The sequence below is a fragment of the Melanerpes formicivorus genome, unplaced genomic scaffold (genome assembly GCF_026170545.1).
Source record: "Melanerpes formicivorus ecotype bairdi unplaced genomic scaffold, bMelFor1.0.p_v2 SCAF_1, whole genome shotgun sequence".
Lineage (NCBI taxonomy): Eukaryota > Metazoa > Chordata > Aves > Piciformes > Picidae > Melanerpes > Melanerpes formicivorus.
In genome coordinates this window covers 64,019,168-64,041,354 of record NW_027142353.1, presented here as the reverse complement: position 1 = coordinate 64,041,354, position 22,187 = coordinate 64,019,168, and the positions used below count along the sequence as shown (strand labels likewise).

The 22,187-nt window shown below is 47.0% G+C and overlaps 1 protein-coding gene across 1 annotated transcript in view; it reads right to left on the bottom strand.

The window, feature by feature from the left end:
• Nucleotides 1-9,736, bottom strand: part of LOC137444526 (mastermind-like protein 2) — a 93,503-nt gene extending 83,767 nt beyond the window's left edge. The window contains exon 1 of the mRNA XM_068145334.1: nt 9,714-9,736. Within this exon, the coding sequence (XP_068001435.1) occupies nt 9,714-9,719 (6 nt within the window). The 5' untranslated portion in view covers nt 9,720-9,736. The remainder of the gene's footprint in view (nt 1-9,713) is intronic.
• Between the last annotated feature and the right edge of the window lie 12,451 nt (nt 9,737-22,187).

The following is a 22,187-nucleotide window of genomic DNA, read 5'->3' as shown; positions in this document are numbered from 1 at the left end:
TGGCCTTCTTGGCCATCTGAGTACACTGCTAGCTCCTGTTCAGCTGGCTGTTGATCAACATCCTCATCTCTGCTGGGCACCTTTCCAGCCACTCTTCCCTAGACCTGCAGTATTGCACGGGGTTGTGACCCAAGTGCAGGATGCGGCACTCGGCTTTGTTGCATCTCATACAAATGACCTCAGCCCACTGATCCAGCCTGTTCAGGTCCCTCTGGAGAGCCTTCCTACCTTCAAGCAGATCAGCACTCCCTCCCAGCTTAGTGTTATCTGCCAGCTGAGGGTGCATTCAATCCCCTCATCCAGATCATTGATAAAGATATTAAAGAACAGAATAGAACAGAATAAACCAGGTTGGAAGAGACCTTCAGGATCATCACATCCAGCCTATCATCCAACACCACCTAATTAACTAAACCATGCAACCAAGCACACTATCAAATCTCCTCCTGAACACCTCCAGTGATGGTGACTCCACCACCTCCCCAGGCAGCACATTCCAATGGCAAATCACTCTCTCTGTACAGAACTTCTTCCTAACCTCCAGCCTAAACCTCCCCTGGCACAGCCTGAGACTGTGTCCTCTTTTTGTGGTGCTGGCTGCCTGGGAGAAGAGATCAAGAGAACAATGAAACTACACAGAACTGTAAGAAAACATGCTGTGGACATCTTGCTGCCACAACCACCCCTGTCCTTGTAGCCATGGGTATTTTTTGAGCACCACTGGCTTGTTTTTACCACAAATCCTCCTCCCCCAAGGCTTAGAGTAGAGGGAGGTCACCAGAGGTGTAGCTGGCATAGCTAGGACATACCTGCCTCAGATTTGCTGCCATCCAACTGTGTTAGATAGATCTGGAGTATTTTTAAATAGCAGTATCATAGTATCACAGTATCATTCAGGGTTGGAAGGGACCACAAGGATCATCTAGTTCCAACCCCCCTGCCATGGGCAGGGACACCCCACACCAGAGCAGCCTGGCCAGAGCCTCAGCCAGCCTGGGCTTAAACACCTCCAGGGACAGGGCCTCAACCACCTCCCTGGACAACCCATTCCAGGGCTTCACCACTCTCATGGGGAAGAACTTCCTCCTCACCTCCAGCCTGAATCTCCCCACCTCCAGCTTCATTCCATTCCCCCTAGTCCTATCACTACCTGAGATCCTGAGCAGTCCCTCCCCAGCCTTCCTGTAGGCCCCCTTCAGATACTGGAAGGCCACAATTAGGTCACCTGGGAGCCTTCTCTTCTCCAGACTGTACAGCCCCAACTCCTTCAGTCTGTCCACATAGGAGAGGTGCTCCAGCCCTCTGATCATCCTCGTGGCCCTTCTCTGGACACCTTCCAGCACCTCCAGATCCCTCTTGTAATAGGGGCTCCAGAACTGGACACAGTACTCCAGGTGGGGTCTCACCAGGGCTGAGCAGAGGGGGAGGATCACCTCCCTGGACCTGCTGGCCACACTTCTCCTGATGCAGCCCAGGATCTGATTGGTTTTCTGGGCTGCAGGTGCACACTGAGTAGTAATGAAATCTGCCTTTGTGCCCACCCAGTGCTGCAGGATTTCACCCTCATGACTTCGGTGTATGATCCAAAAAGCCATTTTTGACTGTTGTAGGAGAGGTTTTAATGGCACACACCAGATCCAGTCAATCCCATCTCACACACAGGTTTATACTAGCCAGAGATGTGTATAATTAAAGATGTCAGATGTTAAGTTGTTCAGAACTGAAAATGAAACCACTGGAGTCACATCACGCTATGTCAGCCAAGGGTCTGGCCCACGATGTACTGCCAGATTATTTTTCAGAGAGGTATATTAATACATTAAGCCCAAATTGTTTATGTCCTGAAACATCTGCTACAAAGCACACTGTCCACCCAACACTGCTCGGAGAACTGGAGCTCTGTTTCCTTTCCCCTCAGTGTTTACAGCGACCTGCTTGCAGGCCCTGTGTGCCGACTAAAGAGAAAGACGTTCACAGCTCTGTCCACCTGATCTACACCCACCTGCCGCGGCTGTGCACGCAAATTCCCAACCCCTGCACACAAAACCAGCTGAAAATTTTGGACTAGCTGCATATACCCCCAAGCAAGGGGCAGATACCCTCAAGCAGGGTTACTTCGCACACAGTTGAATTTAAGAAGGACACTGAGACACTTCAACGTGTCCAGAGAAGGGCAACGGGGCTGGGGAGAGGCCTCGAGCACAGCCCTGTGAGGAGAGGCTGAGGGAGCTGGGGTTGCTTAGCCTGGAGAAGAGGAGGCTCAGGGGAGACCTTATTGCTCTCTACAACTACCTGAAGGGAGGTTGTAGCCAGGTGGGGGTTGGTCTCTTCTCCCAGGCAACCACCACCAGAACAAGAGGACACAGTCTCAAGCTGCACCAGGGGAGGTTCAGGCTGGAGGTGAGGAGAAAGTTCTTCACAGAGAGAGTTGTTAGTCATTGGGATGTGCTGCCCAGGGAGGTGGTGGAGTCACTGTCCCTGGAGGCATTCAAAAAGGGATTGGAGGTGGCACTTGAAGCCATGGTTTAGTTAGTCATGAGGTGTTGGGTGCTAGGTTGGACTTGATGATCTTTGAGGTCTTTTCCAACCTTATTGATTCTGTGATTCTATGATAAAAGGAGGGATGGCTGTCGTGTCACTCTCTGGGTACGTTAAAGGTGCAGACACAGAGCTGTGAACAAGCACACACGGCTGAGCAATGTCAGCAAACTCTGCAGGAAAACATGGCTCAACTTCTGCCTTGCTGCACCTGGGCTGAAGTGCACTGGTCTCATAGGCAACAGGATAATATCATCTGACAAATATCTGTGTGTGCCAGTGAGAAAACAGCTCCCGTACAAACTGTGATACCTCAGGAGGCTGCGATGGGCAGAGAGAACGTGGTGAACTCTGGTTTTCCATTTAAGTGAGGAAAGATGACTCTTACAAGATCTTCCAGTCACATTATTTGTGTCCTACTATTTCCTGTACAGAAGTCCAGCAGCACATACTACTTTGTTGCAGCCTCCATTCCCATTAGGCTTATCTACAGGTAACAGTGCTTCCCAGATAGCTCCAGTTGTGAACACTTCTGTTCTGGTGTGAATACCACTGAACTGCCTGGGGAAAGCTCCACTGACAAATACATATTTCCTCCAAACCCATCTATCCTTCCATTGCATCAGCAGGTCACTGAGTTTAGCCCTTCAAAATAAAACTTGCAGCTTCTGTCTCTGACACCAGAAATCTCCTATCTCAAATTCAGTTTCCAGCACAGCTTTTAAATCACAGATTCCTGAGTTCACAAGGACAGGCATGTGGACGCCCAGCCATATGAGCCTGAAGACCTTGTGCCCTCAAGACTAACTGATTGCCCTTATGTGTCCCCCAAAGGGCCACTTTTGGGTGATCACTTAGAATCAGAGAATCACAGAATCAGTAAGGTTGGAAAAGACCTCAGAGATCATCAAGTCCAACCTATCACCCAACACCTCAGGATTCACTAAACCATGGCTTCGAGTGCCACCTCCAATCCCCTCTTGAACACCTCCAGGGATGGTGACTCCACCACCTCCCTGGGCAGCACATTCCAATGGCTAACAACTATTTCTGGGAAGAACTTTCTCCTCACCTCCAGCCTAAACTTCCCCTGGCACAGCTTGAGACTGTGTCCTCTTGTGCTGGTGGCCTGGGAGAAGAGAACAACCCCCACCTGTCCACAAGCTCTCTTCAGGTTGTTGTAGAGAGCAATAAGGTCTCTCCTGAGCCTTCTCTTCTCCAGGCTAAGCAACTCCAGCTCCCTCAGCCGCTCCTCATAGGGCTTGTGCTCCAAACCCCTCCCCAGCTTTGTTGCCCTTCTCTGGACACATTCAGGTGTCTCAGTGTCCTTCTTAAATTGAGAGGCCCAGAACTGGACACAGGACTCAAGGTGTAGCCTAACCAGTGCTGAGTACAGGGGCAGAATGATCTCCCTGCTCCTGCTGGCCACACTGTTTCTGATGCTGTGAAGTTCACAGAGTGTCTTTGGTTAGCATGTTCCTTCTGACACATGAGTCACTGTACTTTCCTTTGAAAAAAATACAAGAGAGAAAAAGGCAGTAAGCTGCACTTCCTTTTACCATCAGCTTCACTGTCAATGTGTTTATTAGAAATCATTCTCATGCCCCCAGATTCATCTTCCTGGGAAATGGGGAAGTCCCCAGGTCACCAGAATACATGACTTGGCAGCATGTTTTGCTTTCAGATGTGCTGCTGACAGAAAGGCTGAGCAGAAAGTTAATAAATATCCTCTCCATATGTATATGCTACATGTACTTGACCTGCCTTTCTGAGTTAATATTTCTTTTGTTTGACACTTCGAGGCAGAGGGAGCTGTTTAAAATGTCTTCCCATTTTCAGAGCACCTGCACCAGGCTGTCTCATGCAATTAAAATGCAGGTGTTGCTCTACACTGTTTTCTTCTGCTTTTGAAACAGCTGCTAGCAGATAAGGGTTAGCTGTGAAGTGGTTTGCCTGGTGATGCACACAAGTCAGCAGCAGAGCCAGGGAGAACACCATGATCCCCAGACACTTCCCTTAGCTTAGTGCTCTGCACCTCAACATGATCTGGAGGACTCCTGGTTTCATGACATCTGCTTCCCTAAAGTACCCTCCAAAAGGGGCACTATGCACTTCTAAAGGCGAAGTAACAAGTATGGGCTTATCACTTCTGCCCAAAACCTTGCAAACACTGCCCTCTGAATGCTGACAACACCTTGGTCAATAGATGTCCCCAGCCTAAAGTAGAAATGAGAGAGAGTGAGGCTACAATGGTGCAGGGTACTCTCACGCAAAGCTGCTGGAATGGTTCTGATTCCACATACCTCACAAGTTCAGGACCTGGAGAGCGAGGGAATGGGAAGCATATGAGCACCCCACAAGTAGGAAGCCCCCTCTCCCTCCTTGCATCAAGCTGTTGTCAATTATATGTCAGGGTATTTGTAGGGAACTGGTCTGTGCTTGTTCAGCAGGACAAGCAGTGTGCATCACAGGGCTCTCCCTGTCTTGCCTTCCACAGAGCGCTGCTGCCCAAGTGTCATTCCTGGTTTGTTTTCGAAGGGGAGCAGACTAGGGGCTGATCACTCCAATCAGACACTTTTCAGTTACTGATTGACAGCCAGTGTTTCAGCCCTTTTCCCCCAAGCAAAGTGCAGGCTCTTCAGAGAATCTTGCCAGATTTCAAGCTCCATCTCTTCCAGTTTTCAAGCCAGGATGGTTTTAGGTCAGCAAAAGTAAGGCAAAAGTTGTGATAACACAGAGCCACAGTCCTCGGATCAGACGGGCTCACGATTACACATCTCCAACCTGGGTAATACTGAAAGGCTCTGTGATGGGAAATAAGTGACATGACAGTAAGTGGGAGAGGGGGAAGCCCTCCATGCACAGCTCCATCCCACAGGTAGGTGGGCAGCACTGCATGAACCATCAAAGAGTACACACATTTCCCGGCAGCCTCTCTTATTGTAAGACCTTTTGCTGAGCAGGCTCTGGTGAGTCAGCACAAGTTCACACACGGCAAGGAAGTGCTGGATGCATTGAGTTCCTGAAGTTAAAACTGCTCAGGCTAAGCCTCTGGAGATCACGTTGGCAAGGTAATGCTCTGCTGTTTCTGAGCAAACTGCTCAGGGATGTTAACAGCAGAGGGCAAAACTCTAGAGATGACTTGGTCTAAATGAGCCAGTGTGATTTCATGACCTGTGCAGATGGACAATTTCTATTTAAAGCTTATTCTCAGTCTGAAAAGAAATTTAAGAGAGGCAGTTACTTCTCTCAGGCTCCCTGACATCAGCCCAAATCAGCAGGAGTTTCACCAAAATAATAATAACTGGAGCTCATCAACATCTATTACTAAATAATTTCTCTTTTTTGGCAAATAAAAATCCCAACAAATAACCCCCAAAGGCTTTGGCTTCACCTTTCTTTTGGCTGAAATTTTTAACCAAGTATAAAGTGAGAGGATTTTCCTGAAGATGTATTCATATTTTTTCAGGTAGTGGTAGAGAGCAAGAAGGTCTCCCCTGAGCCTCCTCTTCTCCAGGCTAAGCAACCCCAGCTCCCTCAGCCTCTCCTCACAGGGCTGTGCTCCAAACCCCTCCCCAGCTTTGTTGCCCTTCTCTGGACACCTTCCAGCATCTCAACATCTTTCCTAAACCAAGGGGCCCAGAACTGGACACAGGACTCAAGGTGTGGCCTAACCAATGCTGAATACAGGGCAGAATGACCTCCCTGCTCCTGCTGGCCACACTATTCCTGATACAGGCCAGGATGCCATTGGCCCTCTTGGCTGTCTGGGCACATTGCTGGCTCATGTTCAGCCAGTACCCCCAGGTCCCTGTCTGCCTGGCCACTCTCCAGCCACTCTGACCTCAGCCTGTAGCACTGCATGGGGTTGTTGTGGCCAATGTGTAGAGCCTGGCACTTGGATGTGACTGACTTGCCCAAGTATTTCACTGTGCGTGCAGAGCTCCAAACAACCCGAATTCATTTCCCATTGCAGCCCATCCTGGTCTTGAACAGAGATGTTAGTAACACATCTAGATGTTAGTAACACATCACATTTAGGATGGATGTTAGGAAGAAATTCTTCACAGAAGGAGTGATTGGCTGCTGGAATGTGCTGCCCAGGGAGGTGGTGGAGTCACCATCCCTGGAGGTGTTTAAGAAGAGACTGGATGGAGCACTTGGTGCCATGGGTTAGTTGATTAGATGGTGTTGGGTGATAGGTTGGACTTGATGATCTCAAAGGTCTTTTCCCACCTGATTAATTCTGTATTCTGTATTCTATTCTGTATCTAATTGTCATCTCAAAATGTTTATAGACAGACACTTAAGACTGGACCATAACACCAAAATGCTCTGAGTGAACTACAGAGAAAATGCAGGAGTGTGACAGTCTGAAGTCTCCACCAGTCCTTACTAACTGAAGATACCAAAGAAAGATCTGCTACCATCTTTTTCTCCTCTCTCTCATATTCTCCTGCTAGAGTTTGCAGTTTTTCTTAGCCTGTGTGGTGGAACACTGGGGACAAAACTGCTGCTAACTTTAACCCCAAGTGATTATCACACTTGGTGAAGCGGGCAGCACGGCAGTGTTAGCAACTCAAGTGGAGTAATACTTCTGATGCTAAAAAAGCAGCTTTGGATTTTATGCTTGTGATGCAGAAGCAAATCCACTTTAAAAGGTTCCTAGACTTTCTCACAATATGTGCTGACTGTATCTATGGCTGCACTGTAAACAAAAGCCTTCGTGTAGCTGTGGAGGGGAAAGGGTAAGGGAATTGCATGAAAACCAGGGAAAATATTCAAACAATGAAGTGATAAAAAAAATAAAGTAAAATTCCAAAGGAGGGAAAAATGCTGACTGCTACTTCTTATTTATGCTGTGAAAGCACCTTTGCATCCTAGGGCTGGACCCAGCAAGCCACTTCTGGGACTTAGGGCCTGATACTGAATGACAGCGGCTCTCACTTTTGAAACTGGTTTGCAGCATTTGCTGCCACCCTTCTGGAGTGCCACCTCCTGCAGTGTCCAGAGCAGAGCACCTCTCCAGGCACAGCCTGGGGTTCTCCACTTCAGAGCCTCCTTGTTGCAGGCATCTCACCAGGATGCAGAAGGCCCCTCTCCTTGTTGTCTTACCACCTCAGCTGCGAAGACAGTTGTGGGGGCTCACACCAAGCCCAGCTGCAGCACCACTGAGGTGGCCCATGGCTGACACAAAGACAAAGAGAGTTCATTGCCCTGAACTCCACCTCTGAAACCTTCACAGGTCCTAATTCCATGACCACACATTAGAATAAACCTTTATTAGAATAAACCAAACCAGGTTGGAAGAGACCCTCATGCACCCTCATGGACCATTTCTGACTATGGACACAGATTTTAGGAGCAAGAAAAGGGGCTCCCATTACCACTTCATCTACATATCTCCTGAAATCTGGCTCTGGCTTTCCCCACTCTTCACTATACCCAGGGCATCAGGTTCATCCTAACACCTCTCATGAAGATCTCAATAGCATGGTCCTCTTCTGAGCACCTCTCCCCAGCCCCTCTGCTCTGCACTTTCTCTGCACAGCAAGAGGTATCTATTTTGAATCCTTTGTCTTCATTTGCAACTCCTGACATGGCTGAGAATGCAAGCAGTTGTCTTCAGAGAAGTTTTAGCACTCCAGGTTCAGAAGATCCAATCTGTTGGATGATGCTGGTCTAGGAAACAACATTAATTTTTCATACTGAGTGACAGAGTAGAGGCCTTGGGCACACTGCACAGTGGGGAGGAGTGCTGAGAGCTGGTGTGTCCTCACAGCACCACACAGCACCACATAGCACCGTGGTTCAGTCAAGGCAGTCCTACCATAGCTGCAAAGAGCTTTGCAAGAGTAGCAGATGCTGTTTCCCAGTCCAGCCTGGTTTGCACAGGCTCAGTTCCAGGCGCCTCAGGCCACCCACTCTGTGTCCACAGGGAAGGGACCAACCATTCTCTCTGAGCAGCAAGGAGGAGGAGGTGCAGGTGCCTTCAGCCTCACACTATCAGTGGTAATGGCAGCACAAGCCAGTACACCTCCGCTCTGCCTCATTCCTCTCCCATTTAGCTAATCTCCTGAGACCACTCTGACCACAAGAAGCCAGACCTTCTGCCCTGAGGTTTTTGTTATGCACATCCTAACCCTTCCCACTGCCCTTCCCTGTCTTTCTGACCATAAGCTATTTGAGAAGTCAATACAGGGCTTCTTGCACCGGCATCCTAGTAATAATAATAATTAATAATAATAATAATAATAATAATAATAATAATAATAATAATAATAATAATAATAATAAAAAACCAGGTTGGAAGAGACCTTCAAGATCATCGTGTCCAACTCATCAACCAATCCAACCCACCTAAACAACTAACCCATGGCACCAAGCACCCCATCAAGTCTCCTCCTGAACACCTCCAATGGTGGTGACTCCACCACCTCCCCAGGCAGCCCATTCCAATGGGCAATCACTCTCTCTGTATAGAACTTCCTCCTAACCTCCAGCCTAAACCTCCCCTGGCACAGCCTGAGACTGTGTCCTCTTGTGCTGGTGCTGGTTGCCTGGGAGAAGAGACCAACCTCTGCCTGTCTACAACTTCCCTTCAGGTAGTTGTAGAGAGCAATAAGGTCACCCCTGAGTCTCCTCTCCAGGCTAAGCAACCCCAGCTCCCTCAGCCTCTCCTCATAGGGCTGTGTTCCAAACTCCTCACCAACTTCGTTGTCCTTCTCTGGACACCTTCCAGCAAGTCAACCTCCTTCCTAAACTGAGGGGCCCAGAACTGGACACAGGACTCGAGGTGTGGCCTAACCAGTGCAGTGTACAGGGGCACAATGACTTCCCTGCTCCTGCTGGCCACACTGTTCTTGATGCAGGCCAGGATGCCATTGGCCCTCTTGGCTGCCTGGGCACACTGCAGGCTCATGTTCAGCCTACCAGGTCCCTCTCTACCTAGTTCTAGTTCTGGCTGATCCTTAGGCACAAGAACCACTGTCAGTAATAATGCTGATGGAGAGGTAACACAAGTTTGTCTCCCTGTTACTGTAGTAAGTGCCAGTGAGACTGAATTTATGGTAACAAATAAGGATGTTCCTTGGCTGACACGTATCCACTTAATCCTCATTAGCTGGAAACAAGGCTGGAATAGTAATCAATATGTTAGAAATCCCACAATTTACCTTCATTTATGGAAAGCTCCACGTCTTGCCAACTGAACACACCAGCCTAAAAATGCATCCATATTGTTCACAGTGTAGTGCCTAGAAATACAACAGCGGGGCTTTGGTCCAAGTTGCTGAAGCACAAATAATTATCTTTTTTTAATGCAGATTTGGAATCTGATGGATTATAAAATATCATGTCTGGCCACAGCCTTTGAGAAGAGGAGGAACACAGAGGAACAATAGCACTTTAACTAGGTCAAGATTGCTAATCAGAATCCATCAGTCATTACTGTGTGCAAAACAAAGAGGCATGAAAGATCTGCGTTTCTCATCCTGCAAGCTGTGTATTTGTCTTCTGGAGAAGTCTTTTCTGTTCTGCTTGTTCTTTTCCTGGGTTTTTTTCCCCCTTTTCTTTCTCTCTCTCTCTTTTTTTTTCTTAAAGATCCTTTTAGCTATGAATAAATTAACAATCACTTTATGTGAAATTTGTGTCAACATTTATTACCCTGAAATGTGGGACAAAGTATAATGCAACCTGAGCTTTGGGGAATGTGACTGCTTAACTGATTCTACCCTGATGAGAAGGAAATATCAAATGCATTAAAAATGTTGACAGGATGATCAGGCATGTAAAAGAGGTCATCCAACACCACCCTCCACATTGTTTACCAGTTTCATAAGTCAGCTTAAAGTATTAAAAACACATACTGTCTTGCACAGGAAGCTCCTAATCCTTAAAAATGTGGCTGCTGAGATTTGATTTGCCTTTTACAGATAATAACATGGCAGATTGCACCTAGGGAAAGACTGCTGAGACCAGTCTGGTCCTGGCTTTCTGACCACAGTATCACACAGTATCACAGTATCACTAAGGTTGGAAGAGACCTCAGAGATCATTGAGTCCAACCCGTCACCACAGACCTCATGACTAGACCATGGCACCAAGTGCCATGTCCAATCTACTCCTGAACACTCCACCACCTCCCTGGGCAGCCCATTCCAATGACCAATGACTCCCTCGGTGAAGAACTTCCTCCTCACCTCAAGCCTAAACTTCCCCTGGTGCAGCTTGAGACTGTGTCCTCTTGTTCTGGTGCTGGTTGCCTGGGAGAAGAGACCAACCCTTTCCTGGCTACAACCACCTTTTAGGTAGGTATAGAGGGCAATGAGGTCACCCCTGAGCCTTCTCTTCTCCAGGCTAAGCAACCCCAGCTCCCTCAGCCTCTCCTCACAGGGCTGTGCTCAAGGCCTCTCCCCAGCCTCATTGCCCTTCTCTGGACACGTTCAAGTGTCTCAATGTCCTTCTTAAACTGAGGGGCCCAGAACTGGACACAGCATCACTTCCAGACTGGCTGTTTGAAGTCTTTGTAGCTTCATTAGAGGACATAGAATCACAGAATCAATAAGGTTGGAAAAGACCTCAGAGATCATCCAGTCCAACCTGTCACCCAACACCTCATGACTACTAAACCATAGCTTCAAGTGCCACCTCCAATCACTTTTTGAACACCTCCAAGGACAGTGACTCCACCACCTCCCTGGGCAGCACATTCCAATGGCCAATTACTCTTTCTGGGAAGAATTTTCTCCTCACCTCCAGCCTAAACTTCCCCTGGTGCAGCTCATATTTAAGAGGACTGTGAGAAATGGGAGTGGAGAGGATGAGTGAAAGACATTTAGCACAAGTAGAAAAGTCAAATGCATGGAGACAGGTCTCAAGAAAGGCAAAATAAGTTTTCTGGCTTTCTTTTTCTCCCTGATTAGCCAACAGAATACTTGATAGTACAGAGCATCTAGCAAAAACATTTGCTTTGGCAAAAGGAGATGACATTGCAATAGGGTACATGTCCCAAGAGCTGTTGATTCTACACCAGATGCTTATAATGTCACATTGAATGGCATTACATGGGTCACAGAACAGATCAAATCATAGGATCAGAGAATGGTCTGGGTTGGAAGTGACCTCTAAAGGTCATTTCCTCCAACCCCCTCTGCAGTAAGCAGGGACATCCTCAACTAGATCAGGTTGCCCAGAGCCCTCTTGAGCCTCACCTCCAAGGATGGGGCCTCAACTATGTCCCTGGGCAACCTGTTCCAGTGTTCCACCACCCTCATGGTAAAGAACTTGTTCCTAAAAGAAGAGTATATGAAGACCAAAACTCATGCAGGGAAGTGATAAAAGAGAGAAAGAAAATGTGAGAGCTGTGCATTGGCCTGTCTGTGGAAGGCAGGCTCAACTGTCCTGCTTTGAACCATTTGGTTAGGATGGACATGGGTGCCAGCATTCCCTTTGGCTGTGAGAAACGTTCTGAACCAAAATCAAGAGTTTCCCTCTCTGGGGATATTCAAGACCCATTTTGATGCATTCCTGTGTGATCTGGTATAGGTGATCCTGCTCTGTCAGGGGAGTTGGACTAGACGACCTTTCAAGGTCCCTTTCAGCCCCTAGCATTCTGTGATTCTGTGACAGCAGTGCTCTCAGCAACCCTCAGATGGACTAAGGAGAGGCTCAAAGACACAGCATCTAGGCAGGACTTGCAAACCTCCCTAGTGATGAGGTGACACAGTTTGCACACTGCAGCCTTTCAGCTCCTCTGTTGTGCCCCTCTGAGGCAAAGCCCTGCTGCTGAGCACACCCTGTGGTTTGTGGCTTGGAGCAGCAATGCCAGTGACTAAGACTGAAGTGCAATACCCTGCTGTGGACTCTCACATCACTGCAGCCATCGAGTTTCCAAGAAGCCTTTGTCCTGAACGCCTTAATCCCAACTACAGCTTTGGTGAAGGGGATCATTGCTTCCAGACTCATCAGTGAGTCCCATGAGACACAATGGGATGTTAGGCAGCTGATGAAGATGCTTTTGGTAGTTCTGGATAGGAATCTGTTCCCACTACCTATACATCTTCTGTGGCTGTAAACTCTCAAGGGTCACCACAACATTTTCAGGTATTTTTGGCCACTATGATAGTTTTCAGTGAATGAGACAGAAATGGATTCCACTAAAACTGGTGATTCCTCTGTGCCCTGCTTTCAATGTGCACCAATCACTTGTTGAGAGAATTTATGCAAATAGAAATAGCACAGGGAAAAGTGCAGTTCCAGGCCTCTCAAAGATAATTGTAATTCTCAAAGTCACATTTTCCTCAGCAGCAGCCTGGAGTCTGTTTCTGTAGGCAGTTGTGATCAATGGCTTTAAATATTCAACATGAGAAGAATTCCCTGTTTGATAGACTGAGTGGAATAGCATCTCCTCTTGACTCAACACATTGTGACAAGGGGACATGCTCCAGCCAGTCTGGACACAGCACCACAACCATCTCAAGAAACAGCATTCCTTTGGCTGCACAGCAAAAATGGCTCAGCCAAGGACTCTAAGAAAGCCAAGGCCTACAGCTGAGCTATGTTGCATCAGGGCTACATCACTCTGGTAGCCTACACTTCAATCATGCACCAAATGTGGCTAGAAGCAGAACTCTTCAGCTGCTCTGCTAACTTGGATAAGGGAGTCCAGGCACCTAGAGTAAGGGTCATGCAGTGAAAACCCTCTGCAGCCACATGGCTCCAAGACTGGGTCTCTTAAATTCCATCTCTGCAGACCACTAACACAGAAGAAAGATCATTTGCTACTGGTCCATTTATTGTGCTGTTCCCAGAAAGAAAAGTATTGTGGCAAGGGTCCCAGTGGAAAGCTTGTCAGAAGACCTTTAAGATCATAAAATGGCATAGCTGTAAGGGCACCTCTGCCTATCATGTGGTTCAGGCCCTACTGAAATCAAAGCTACTGAAAGTTACATCAGATTGTTCAGGACATTGTCCAGGCAAGTGTTGAACACTTCCAAGGACAAAGGTTTCACAACCCCTCATTCCAACTCCCCTTTTTTTCCTTACATCTAGTTAGCAACTTGGGTTCCATGACACTCATTGCTTTGATGTTCACATCTAAGAGAGATCTGGTATATAACTGTAAAACTTTGAGAGAATGGAGGAAATGTATAAATTTGGCTTGTCTCCAAGTCAACAATATATATCAGGAGGGAGAAGGAGGAGATGAAAGTCATAAATGACAACACACTTGAGAAATGTCAGTCTGTGTTTCTATGCAGATTCACAGAATCACCAAGGTTGGAAGAGACCTCAAAGATCATCAAGTCCAACCTGTCACCACAGATCTCATGACTAAACCATGGCACCAAGTGCCACGTCCAATCCCCTCTTGAACACCTCCAGGGATGGTGACTCCACCACCTCCCTGGGCAGCACATTCCAATGGCCAACAACTCTCTCTGGGAAGAACTTTCTCCTCACCTCCAGCCTAAACTTCCCATGGAGCAGCTTGAGACTGTGTCCTCTTGTTCTGGTGCTGGTTGCCTGGGAGAAGAGACCAACCCCCTCCTGGCTACAACCTCTCTTCAGGTAGTTGTAGACAGCAATGAGGTCTCCCCTGAGCCTCCTTTTTTCTAGGCTAAACAACCCCAGCTCCCTCAGCCTCTCCTCACAGGGCTGTGCTCCAGACCTCTCCCCAGCCTTGTTGCCCTTCCCTGGACACCTTCAAGTGTCTCAATGTCCTTCTTAAACTGAGGATACCTTCAAGCAAAGAATCAGATCAGTAGCTTTTATGTAACATAAAGAATCCAAGGTTTGAACAGGCAAACTGATTCCTCATCAGATTACTGTGAGTTGCTAAATGATGCTTTTTGTTAAACCTGATTTAAAGTCCATTGAGATATCTAAGACATTGAGTGGACCTTGCTGGACTCTGTTTCTCTCTCCTTGATTATAAGGTTCCATGACAAGGACTTTATCTCTCTGTGTTTTTCTGTAAAACAGTCTTCATGCATTTAGACACTGTCAAGCATGTTCATGTTGTGCCCTGTTTTCCAGCCAAATTTGCAAAGACACTGATGCACATTCAGCACCTCTGAAGAGCAGACATCTATTTAGGGGTCAAAATATGGATCCCAATATGCTCTAGAAAATACTAGACTGGATAAAAATTAATTTTCCACTCTGAGAATTAATGTGAAACCTTTCACCTTTACAGCACCAGTAAATGGCAACTAGAAATCATTACAGGTGAAGGGCTGCATGGCAGAAGCTGTAAGTGAAGTGGAGGCAGCAGAGTGCTTACTACTGGGCAAGCGATCACATCATTCTTGGTGCTCACTACTTCCTTTTGCCCTTTGTATAGAATAGAACAGAATAGAATAGAATAGAATAGAATAGAATAGAATAGAATAGAATAGAATAGAATAGAATAGAATAGACCAGGTTGGAAGAGGCCTTCAAGATCATCGCATCCAACCTATCAACCAATCCAACCCACCTAAACAACTAACCCATGGCACCAAGCACCCCATCAAGCCTCCTCCTGAACACCTCCAATGATGGTGACTCCAGCACCTCCCCAGGCAGCCCATTCCAATGGGCAATCACTCTCTCTACGTAGAACTTCTTCCTAACCTCCAGCCTAAACCTCCCCTGGTGCAGCCTGAGACTGTGTCCTCTTGTTCTGGTGCTGGTTGCCTGGGAGAAGAGACCATCATTCACCTGTCTACAACCTCCCTTCAGGTAGTTGTAGAGAGCATTAATATGCTCTCCTTTCTGTCATAAGCCACAGCTAGGAAGCTTTGGGTCAGCATGCTCAGAGGGCACTCACCAACTTTCCACTGTCAGAAAGACTGACCAAAAACTCAGGGTTACCAAAGCACTTCAGTGAAACTTTGCTCGTGCATTACTCAGACTAGACTTGCTTTGGTAGATCTGTATCCATTCTTATTTATGGCATGGGGATACACTTTTTACAGCCTGTTAAAATATCTGCAAACATTCAGAGACCTCTCTCTAGAAAAAGAATTCATTTGCACTCAAGATTTCTGCCTGTGGTGGTCTGTACTTAGAAGAAGCCTCTGGAAAGGTAGGCTGTGAAGTCTTACTTAGGACACAGACCAAATCCAAGCAGTCTCCAGGGCAACTGTTGCTCTGGAAAGCATGGATGAGTTAAGTTGTTAGGTCATCAGACAAGCCCCTTTTACACACATTTCTCAAAAACAGAGGTGGGAAAATGTTTGGCCACATTCCCGAGGTGGAGTTCAAATTCCAGGGACCCCATACATGCCGCTACTTGTCTCCTCACATGCCCCTGTCTGCGAATCTGTACTAAAGCACAATGCAACAGCAAGGCAGATTTTCTGCTGCTGTAAACAGATGCAGCTCTTCTGACCTGTATCAGTGTTTTGTTAAGAACCAGCCCTGGAGCCTGAAATCTGGATTACGAAGCGGTGTTTACTGGAAGTGCGGATTGCAGCAGGAACTTTTGTTGGATGTCTGTTGCAACAGACTCCTCGCTTCTTTTTAAAGTGCCTCTAGTGTTGCAGGCTCTTGCTAAGGGAACACAATGGAGCTGGCAGGAAAGCAGCAGCTCTTCACCGTCTCAGAAGAGCAAAAAAATACCCAGCAGTCCTTAAGGATACAGCACTGCTAGGTAACTGGGACAGTGAATTAACAAGGGCTGACTTTTCCCTCCCTCTGTTTTCAAGGATAGTAAGTAACAAAACCCGGCAGGCTGAAAAGCTCCAGCTCGAAGGCGAGGGACAAAGAGTCAGGGCTGAACTCCGTCGTATCAGTTTAAGAAAGGCAGAGTTTTGCATTTACACAATATGCCCATTCTTGTTCTTGACTCATGGAAAAATATTGAACATGGGACAAGAATGCAGGAATGTGTCTGGTGTCTGATCTCCACAAAAATCTAAACGCCGTTTGCATTCATGTAAGAAATAAAGAGCGGCTGTCCAGGCTCCCCTCATGTGTTAAGAAAATAGCAGCAGTGATAGCAATATCGTTGTAATAACAGCAGCAATACAATTTTTAAAGCTGGCTCTGGAACTAGGACAAATAAAGCACGAGCCCAGGCGCTCCTACCCCTTAATTCCAAACACAGCTCAGCAGAGCTTGCTAAAGCGTTCGCTCGTCACAAGCCTTGCAAAGGCTTCTCGCCACCGACGGCATCTGAAGCCGCTGCTTGTTCCCCCGGATAGCAGAGGTTAAAGCTTTTTATTGCTTCTTTTTTTTTTCACTTTAGATGCCATCATAGTTGCAGTGCCTATATTACCATCTATGGCTGACAGTCTGTGTGTCTGCCAACTGTCAGGCAGCCTATTCATCTCCAGTTGCCTTTTGCCTACAGAGGGAAGCAGAAGAATTTCCCTCCATTTGATTTCATGTGCTGGAGTCCTGCTCCTGCCAACATTTCTGCTGCTCATTTTTAAACACAGCCTGACTTCAGGCCTTGGGGGTATGGGAGCCCACAGCCCCGGAGAACCTGTGGCTCCTATGTCACATGCAGCTTGCTAGCCAGCCAGCTATGGCTCTGAGGCTGGGTAACATCATATAACTGGCAGTATGCAACTGGGGGTTGCTGGATAAATCAAATCATTGAGTGGAGGAAGAGGCAAGCAATGGAGTCACCATGGCTCATCAGTGCAAGATCCCTCAAAATACACTCCTCCTGCTTATCCCCATGACAATGCTGTGGAATCTGGCTACTCATCCTCTGTCTAAAATCATCTCTTCTTTCCACTGTTCTTCTCATCTGCCCACGGCATGTGGTCTGTGTGGTAAAGATATTGGTACATGTCAAATTTGGCCACTCCTGACACAGGTGTTCATGGAAACTCCCTCAAGTACCTGCCAAATGTCCAACACTCTGTATTTTACCAAAGCCTACTTAGCAAGTAGGATTATGCAGGAAAATAGGATGGGCAGGCCATAATGTCCAGACCCTAACCCTAACCCATCACAGCCCTGTGCTATATCATCCTGTGCCTAAACAAATCATGCTCCCTTTTAAGAGAGCCCCTGACATCAAGAGAGGCAATACTGATGTTTGCTGGTTGCCTCTTTTTGCTCCTCAGCATGTTAGTGATCTGAAAATCTGCAGACCTGCATATTTCCTGACCCATGGCATGAATTAGTGACTCATAGGAGGTGGAGGGAGGATGAACAGCTCTGCTAGACCTTGCAACAGGGGTAAAAGAGATCACTCAGTTGCACAAGGCTTGTCAAATTGCTGTGTTTATTTTACTTTTTTACTAGGAGTGACCCAGCTCATGGCCTCCTTACACAGGCTGTGAGTAGCCTCTTGAGAGATCACTTAAAACCCTAATCCAAAAGGATCAATCTCATAGGTCACAATTATCAAGCTCCAAGTCATGAGTTCTTCTTCCTGCCATTACTGCTTTATGAAATTTCCTACAGAAGAGCCCCTAAAAATCCTCCCTCACACACCCCAGCCAGGAAGCCCACAGACAGAAGCATTTGCCTACCTCCCTCCTCCCAGAGGAGAAGAGGTCTACAGCTTCTGAAGTCAACAGAAAGACTGTTGTAGACATCAGTGTGTCTTGGATCAAGCCCCAGCTAGCTACCCAGGAGAAGAGATAGGCTTTGCAGCCCATCCAGATGGTTAACAGCTTTACCATACAACCACAGCCTTATTAAATCTACAGTAAATTAAATGAACACTTAAGACACTCAACTGAAAGTGCTGTTGACTATGGTAATTAAATCAAAATGCCCAATTAAGTGCACCAGAACAGGGAACAAATACATCATGGGGCAACACTCTGAAGAGTCTGAGCCACTAAGATTTTGTCTATAGTGGGTTTTTTTGTCTATACCTTTCATTTTTAAAGGATGTTTATGATTATTTAGACAGATGCATGTATATGCATATTTATGTTGCTGTATGTGTGTGTGTATATATATGTATATGAATACACACACACACACATATATGTATATACACACACACAGACACATATTATGCTATTATATTTAAGTCTTCTGTCTGGGCTCTCAGTCTTACATTGGCAAAGCCACACTTTTAATTCCAGGTCAGCCACCATCTTCCAAGACAAACTTGCACATTATTAAAACATCTAAATCAGAAGGATTACAAATGTCCTGCAGCAGACTCCTGGGTTTTTTTTTCCCCCCTCCTTTATTAAGAACATTTACATGAAGGTGTCTGCAGTTTCAAAGCCATTTCAGACTGAGGCCAAAGTTAATGCTTTGCAAAAGGGGGGGAAAAAAAGAAAAGAAAAGAAAAGAATGAGTCCCTTTTTCCGCTCTGTTTATCCTGTGCTGTCAGGTCCCTGCCTGCTGCTCTAACCACAGTCACCCCAAAGCAAAAGTTTACCTTTAATTAAGACATCTAAGCATTAGGATTCTTAGGCTCTGAACCTCTCTCCCTTTCCTCCCTCCCTTTTTTTTTTTTTCAATCAAGAGTGGAAACTTTATCTCACTGACAAAGGTACACACAGCCCAGATGCTGATGGATTGAAGTGATAAGCCTTCACTTCCTCACTCCAGGCGAGTCTACTGCTGCTCCCAAAACATGGCGGTTTGGGGCTGCCTCAGCTCGGAGAGGACCCAGGCAAGGCCACAGCACCCTGCTCTCCTGGAGATGTGCATGAGGCCCCAGCTTCGATTTGGCCTTTCATAGAATCATAGAATCAATAAGGTTGGAAAAGACCTCAGAGATCATCAAGTCCAATCTATCACCCAGCACCTTAGGACTAACTAAACCATGGCTTCAAGTGCCACATCCAATCCCTTTTTGAACACCTCCAGGAATGGTGACTCCACCATCTCCCTGGGCAGCACATTCCAATGGCCAACAACTCATTCTGGGAAGAATTTCTTCCTAACATCCAGCCTAAACCTCCCTTGGTGCAGCTTGAGACTGTGTCCTCTTGTTTCAGGTGCTGGTTACCTGGGAGAAGAGACCAACCCCCACCTGGCTACAACCTCCCTTCAGGTAGTTGCAGAGAGCACGAAGGTCTCTCCTGAGCCTCCTCTTCTCCAGGCTAAGCAACCCCAGCTCCCTCAGCCTCTCCTCACAGGGCTGTGCTCCAAACCCCTCCCCAGCTTTGTTGCCCTTCTCTGGACACCTTCCAGCAACTCAACATCTTTCCTAAACTCAGGAACCCAGAACTGGACACAGGACTCAAGGTGTGGCCTAAGCAGTGCTAAGTACAGAGGCACAATGACTTCCCTGCTCCTGCTGGCCACACTGTTCCTGATCCAGGCCAGGATGCCATTGGCCTTCTTGGCCACCTGGGCACAGTGCTGGCTCCTGTTCAGCCTACTATTGACCAGTACCCTCAGGTCCCCTCCTTTGCTGGGAGGGGAATTTGCTTTCCACAAATCATGAAGCCGCAGCTTTGTAATGGCAGCACTCAGAATGACAAAAGGCAAAATTGGGTTACAGTCACTCAACTCTACTGAGTTATTTGAGGCCTACAAGCCTACAGTCCTTAACCTACAACTCAGGGTGCAGTAGATACTGAGGAAACAGAGATGTGAGGGAGTAGAAGATGTCTTCCAAATTTGGGGGTTTGAGTAAGGAGCACATTTTCATCAATTTCTTCAGCCATTCACTCATCCTAGCATTGCCTGTGGCTTGCCTTGGAGTGGTGACCAGGGCCCATGCCTTCCTGGTTCTCCTAATGGCTGCAGTGTCAACACCCAATGGACAAAGCTGAGGCAGGTATCTCTCCTTGATGAAGCTGGGCCCTGCATCCCTATAGAATAGAATAGAATGGAATGGAATGGAATGGAATGGAATGGAATGGAATAGAATAGAATAGAATAGAATAGAATAGAATAGAATAGAATAGAATAGAATAGAATAGAATAGAATAGACCAGGTTGGAAGAGACCTGCAAGATCATCAAGTCCAACCTATCACCCAACACCATCTAATCACCTAAACCATGGCACCAAGCACCCCATCCAGTCTCTTCCTAAACGCCTCCAGTGATGGTGACTCCACCACCTCCCTGGGCAGCACATCCCAATGGCCAATCTCTCTTTCTATGAAGAACTTCATAGGATCATGTTCAGAGGGTTTGAGCTACTGTCTCCAGTCTAGGCTGTAGAACTGGGGAAGGCAGAGGTGTCCCTCTGTTCTGGAATGTTTCAGAGAGGCCATACAGGTACTATTTCTGTAGATCTTCTCTTTGCCTCCATTTTGGGCACTTCCATATGTTTTCTGGACCAAATGGATCTCTCATTGTTTCTCTCCTCATGAGTGGAGTTGCAGCCCCTGTGGCCCTCTGCCACTGTTTATGCTGGCAGAGACCAGTGGATATTGGCAGGGAAACTTGGATGGGATTCACACAGAGAGAGGGCAGGGAGGGAAGAAAGGGCACACTGTGGTCCTCAATGCCTTCGCTTGCCTTGCCTTGCAGAGAGCATGCCCACAGATAAGATTGAAAGGAGGTGAGAGATGGAATGAGAGCTTTGCTCATTGTTCAGGACACTAGGCAGGTTTTGAAATGCTTACATCTGAAAGGTACCTTAGATCTTGCCAGGTAACTTTAAGATCTGTTCCCTCTCTGTGGAAGATGCTAAACTGGCACCAGAAGCTTTCTTCTATCTGTCTGACCTTCTGAATATATTGTGCTGTCCACCTTACCTTGTGAAGGAGAGGTCATACAGCCATGTACAAGAAATGGCAGAACAGAGATGCCACAGTTTTCAAGCTTAAGCAGCAGAGTGAACTGGCATTGCTTGGCCTTTCCTCCTTCACTCTGCTGCAGAGAGAGGCAGGAGAAACGAGGCCACTATTGCCCAAGGTGGACCACCCTTACGTGTGTGAGATGCCCAATTAAGCGAACTCTGGCTGGAACCAACAGAAAATTCATACTGGGCCCCAAGGCCAGTCCTTGCTGCATCAGAGCCTAAAAGAAGGATCTGGGCCAGACTGCCTGGCTACTATTCAAAACAGCTCTTAGTTATAAAGAACAAATTGTAAGTTCTCATGTAATGTCCCTGGCAGAATCAAACCTTGTAAAAGAAAAGCCTGTAAACATCTTTCCCACTCAGGAACTGTGCAGTGTTATTTTCTGACCCTGATGCACTTCGACAGATCACAGAACTACACAGGTTGAATCTTAAAGCCCTGCCAGTCCCGAATGACAGATTTCAAAAGGCTCCTCTCCTTTTCTTTGCTTCACTGTCTAACACAAAGAAACATCTCATTTTGATCATGTAGAGCAAAAAAAAAAGATGACACAGAGCTTAGAGATTACTTCAAGCACAACAGGGAGATTATGAGCAAAAGCAGCTCACGAGCTCCGATTCTGCATTTACCTGCTGGGAAAGCAGTGGCGAGGAGCAGCGGCTGCGTGCGAGGGATTTGTTTACAGGCAGGAGGAACAAAGTCACGTCACACAAATTCTGCAAACAGCTTTGCTGAGTTTTACCTTTGCGTTTTCCAGCTCTTAGTTGAAAGGAAGCTCAGCGCACAGCGGCTCCGAACCTGAATTCTCCTCTGCTGGTGGATTATTTATTAAACAGCGATAGAGGGCTGAAGCTGTTTTCACTTAAGAACAGTTCGTTCAAAGCCTAATGGAGAAGTCGAGTTGCCATAGCTACCTGAGCAAGCCCTCAGCAAAGCACAGTTCCTTCCTACAACCCAAGAGTTTAGG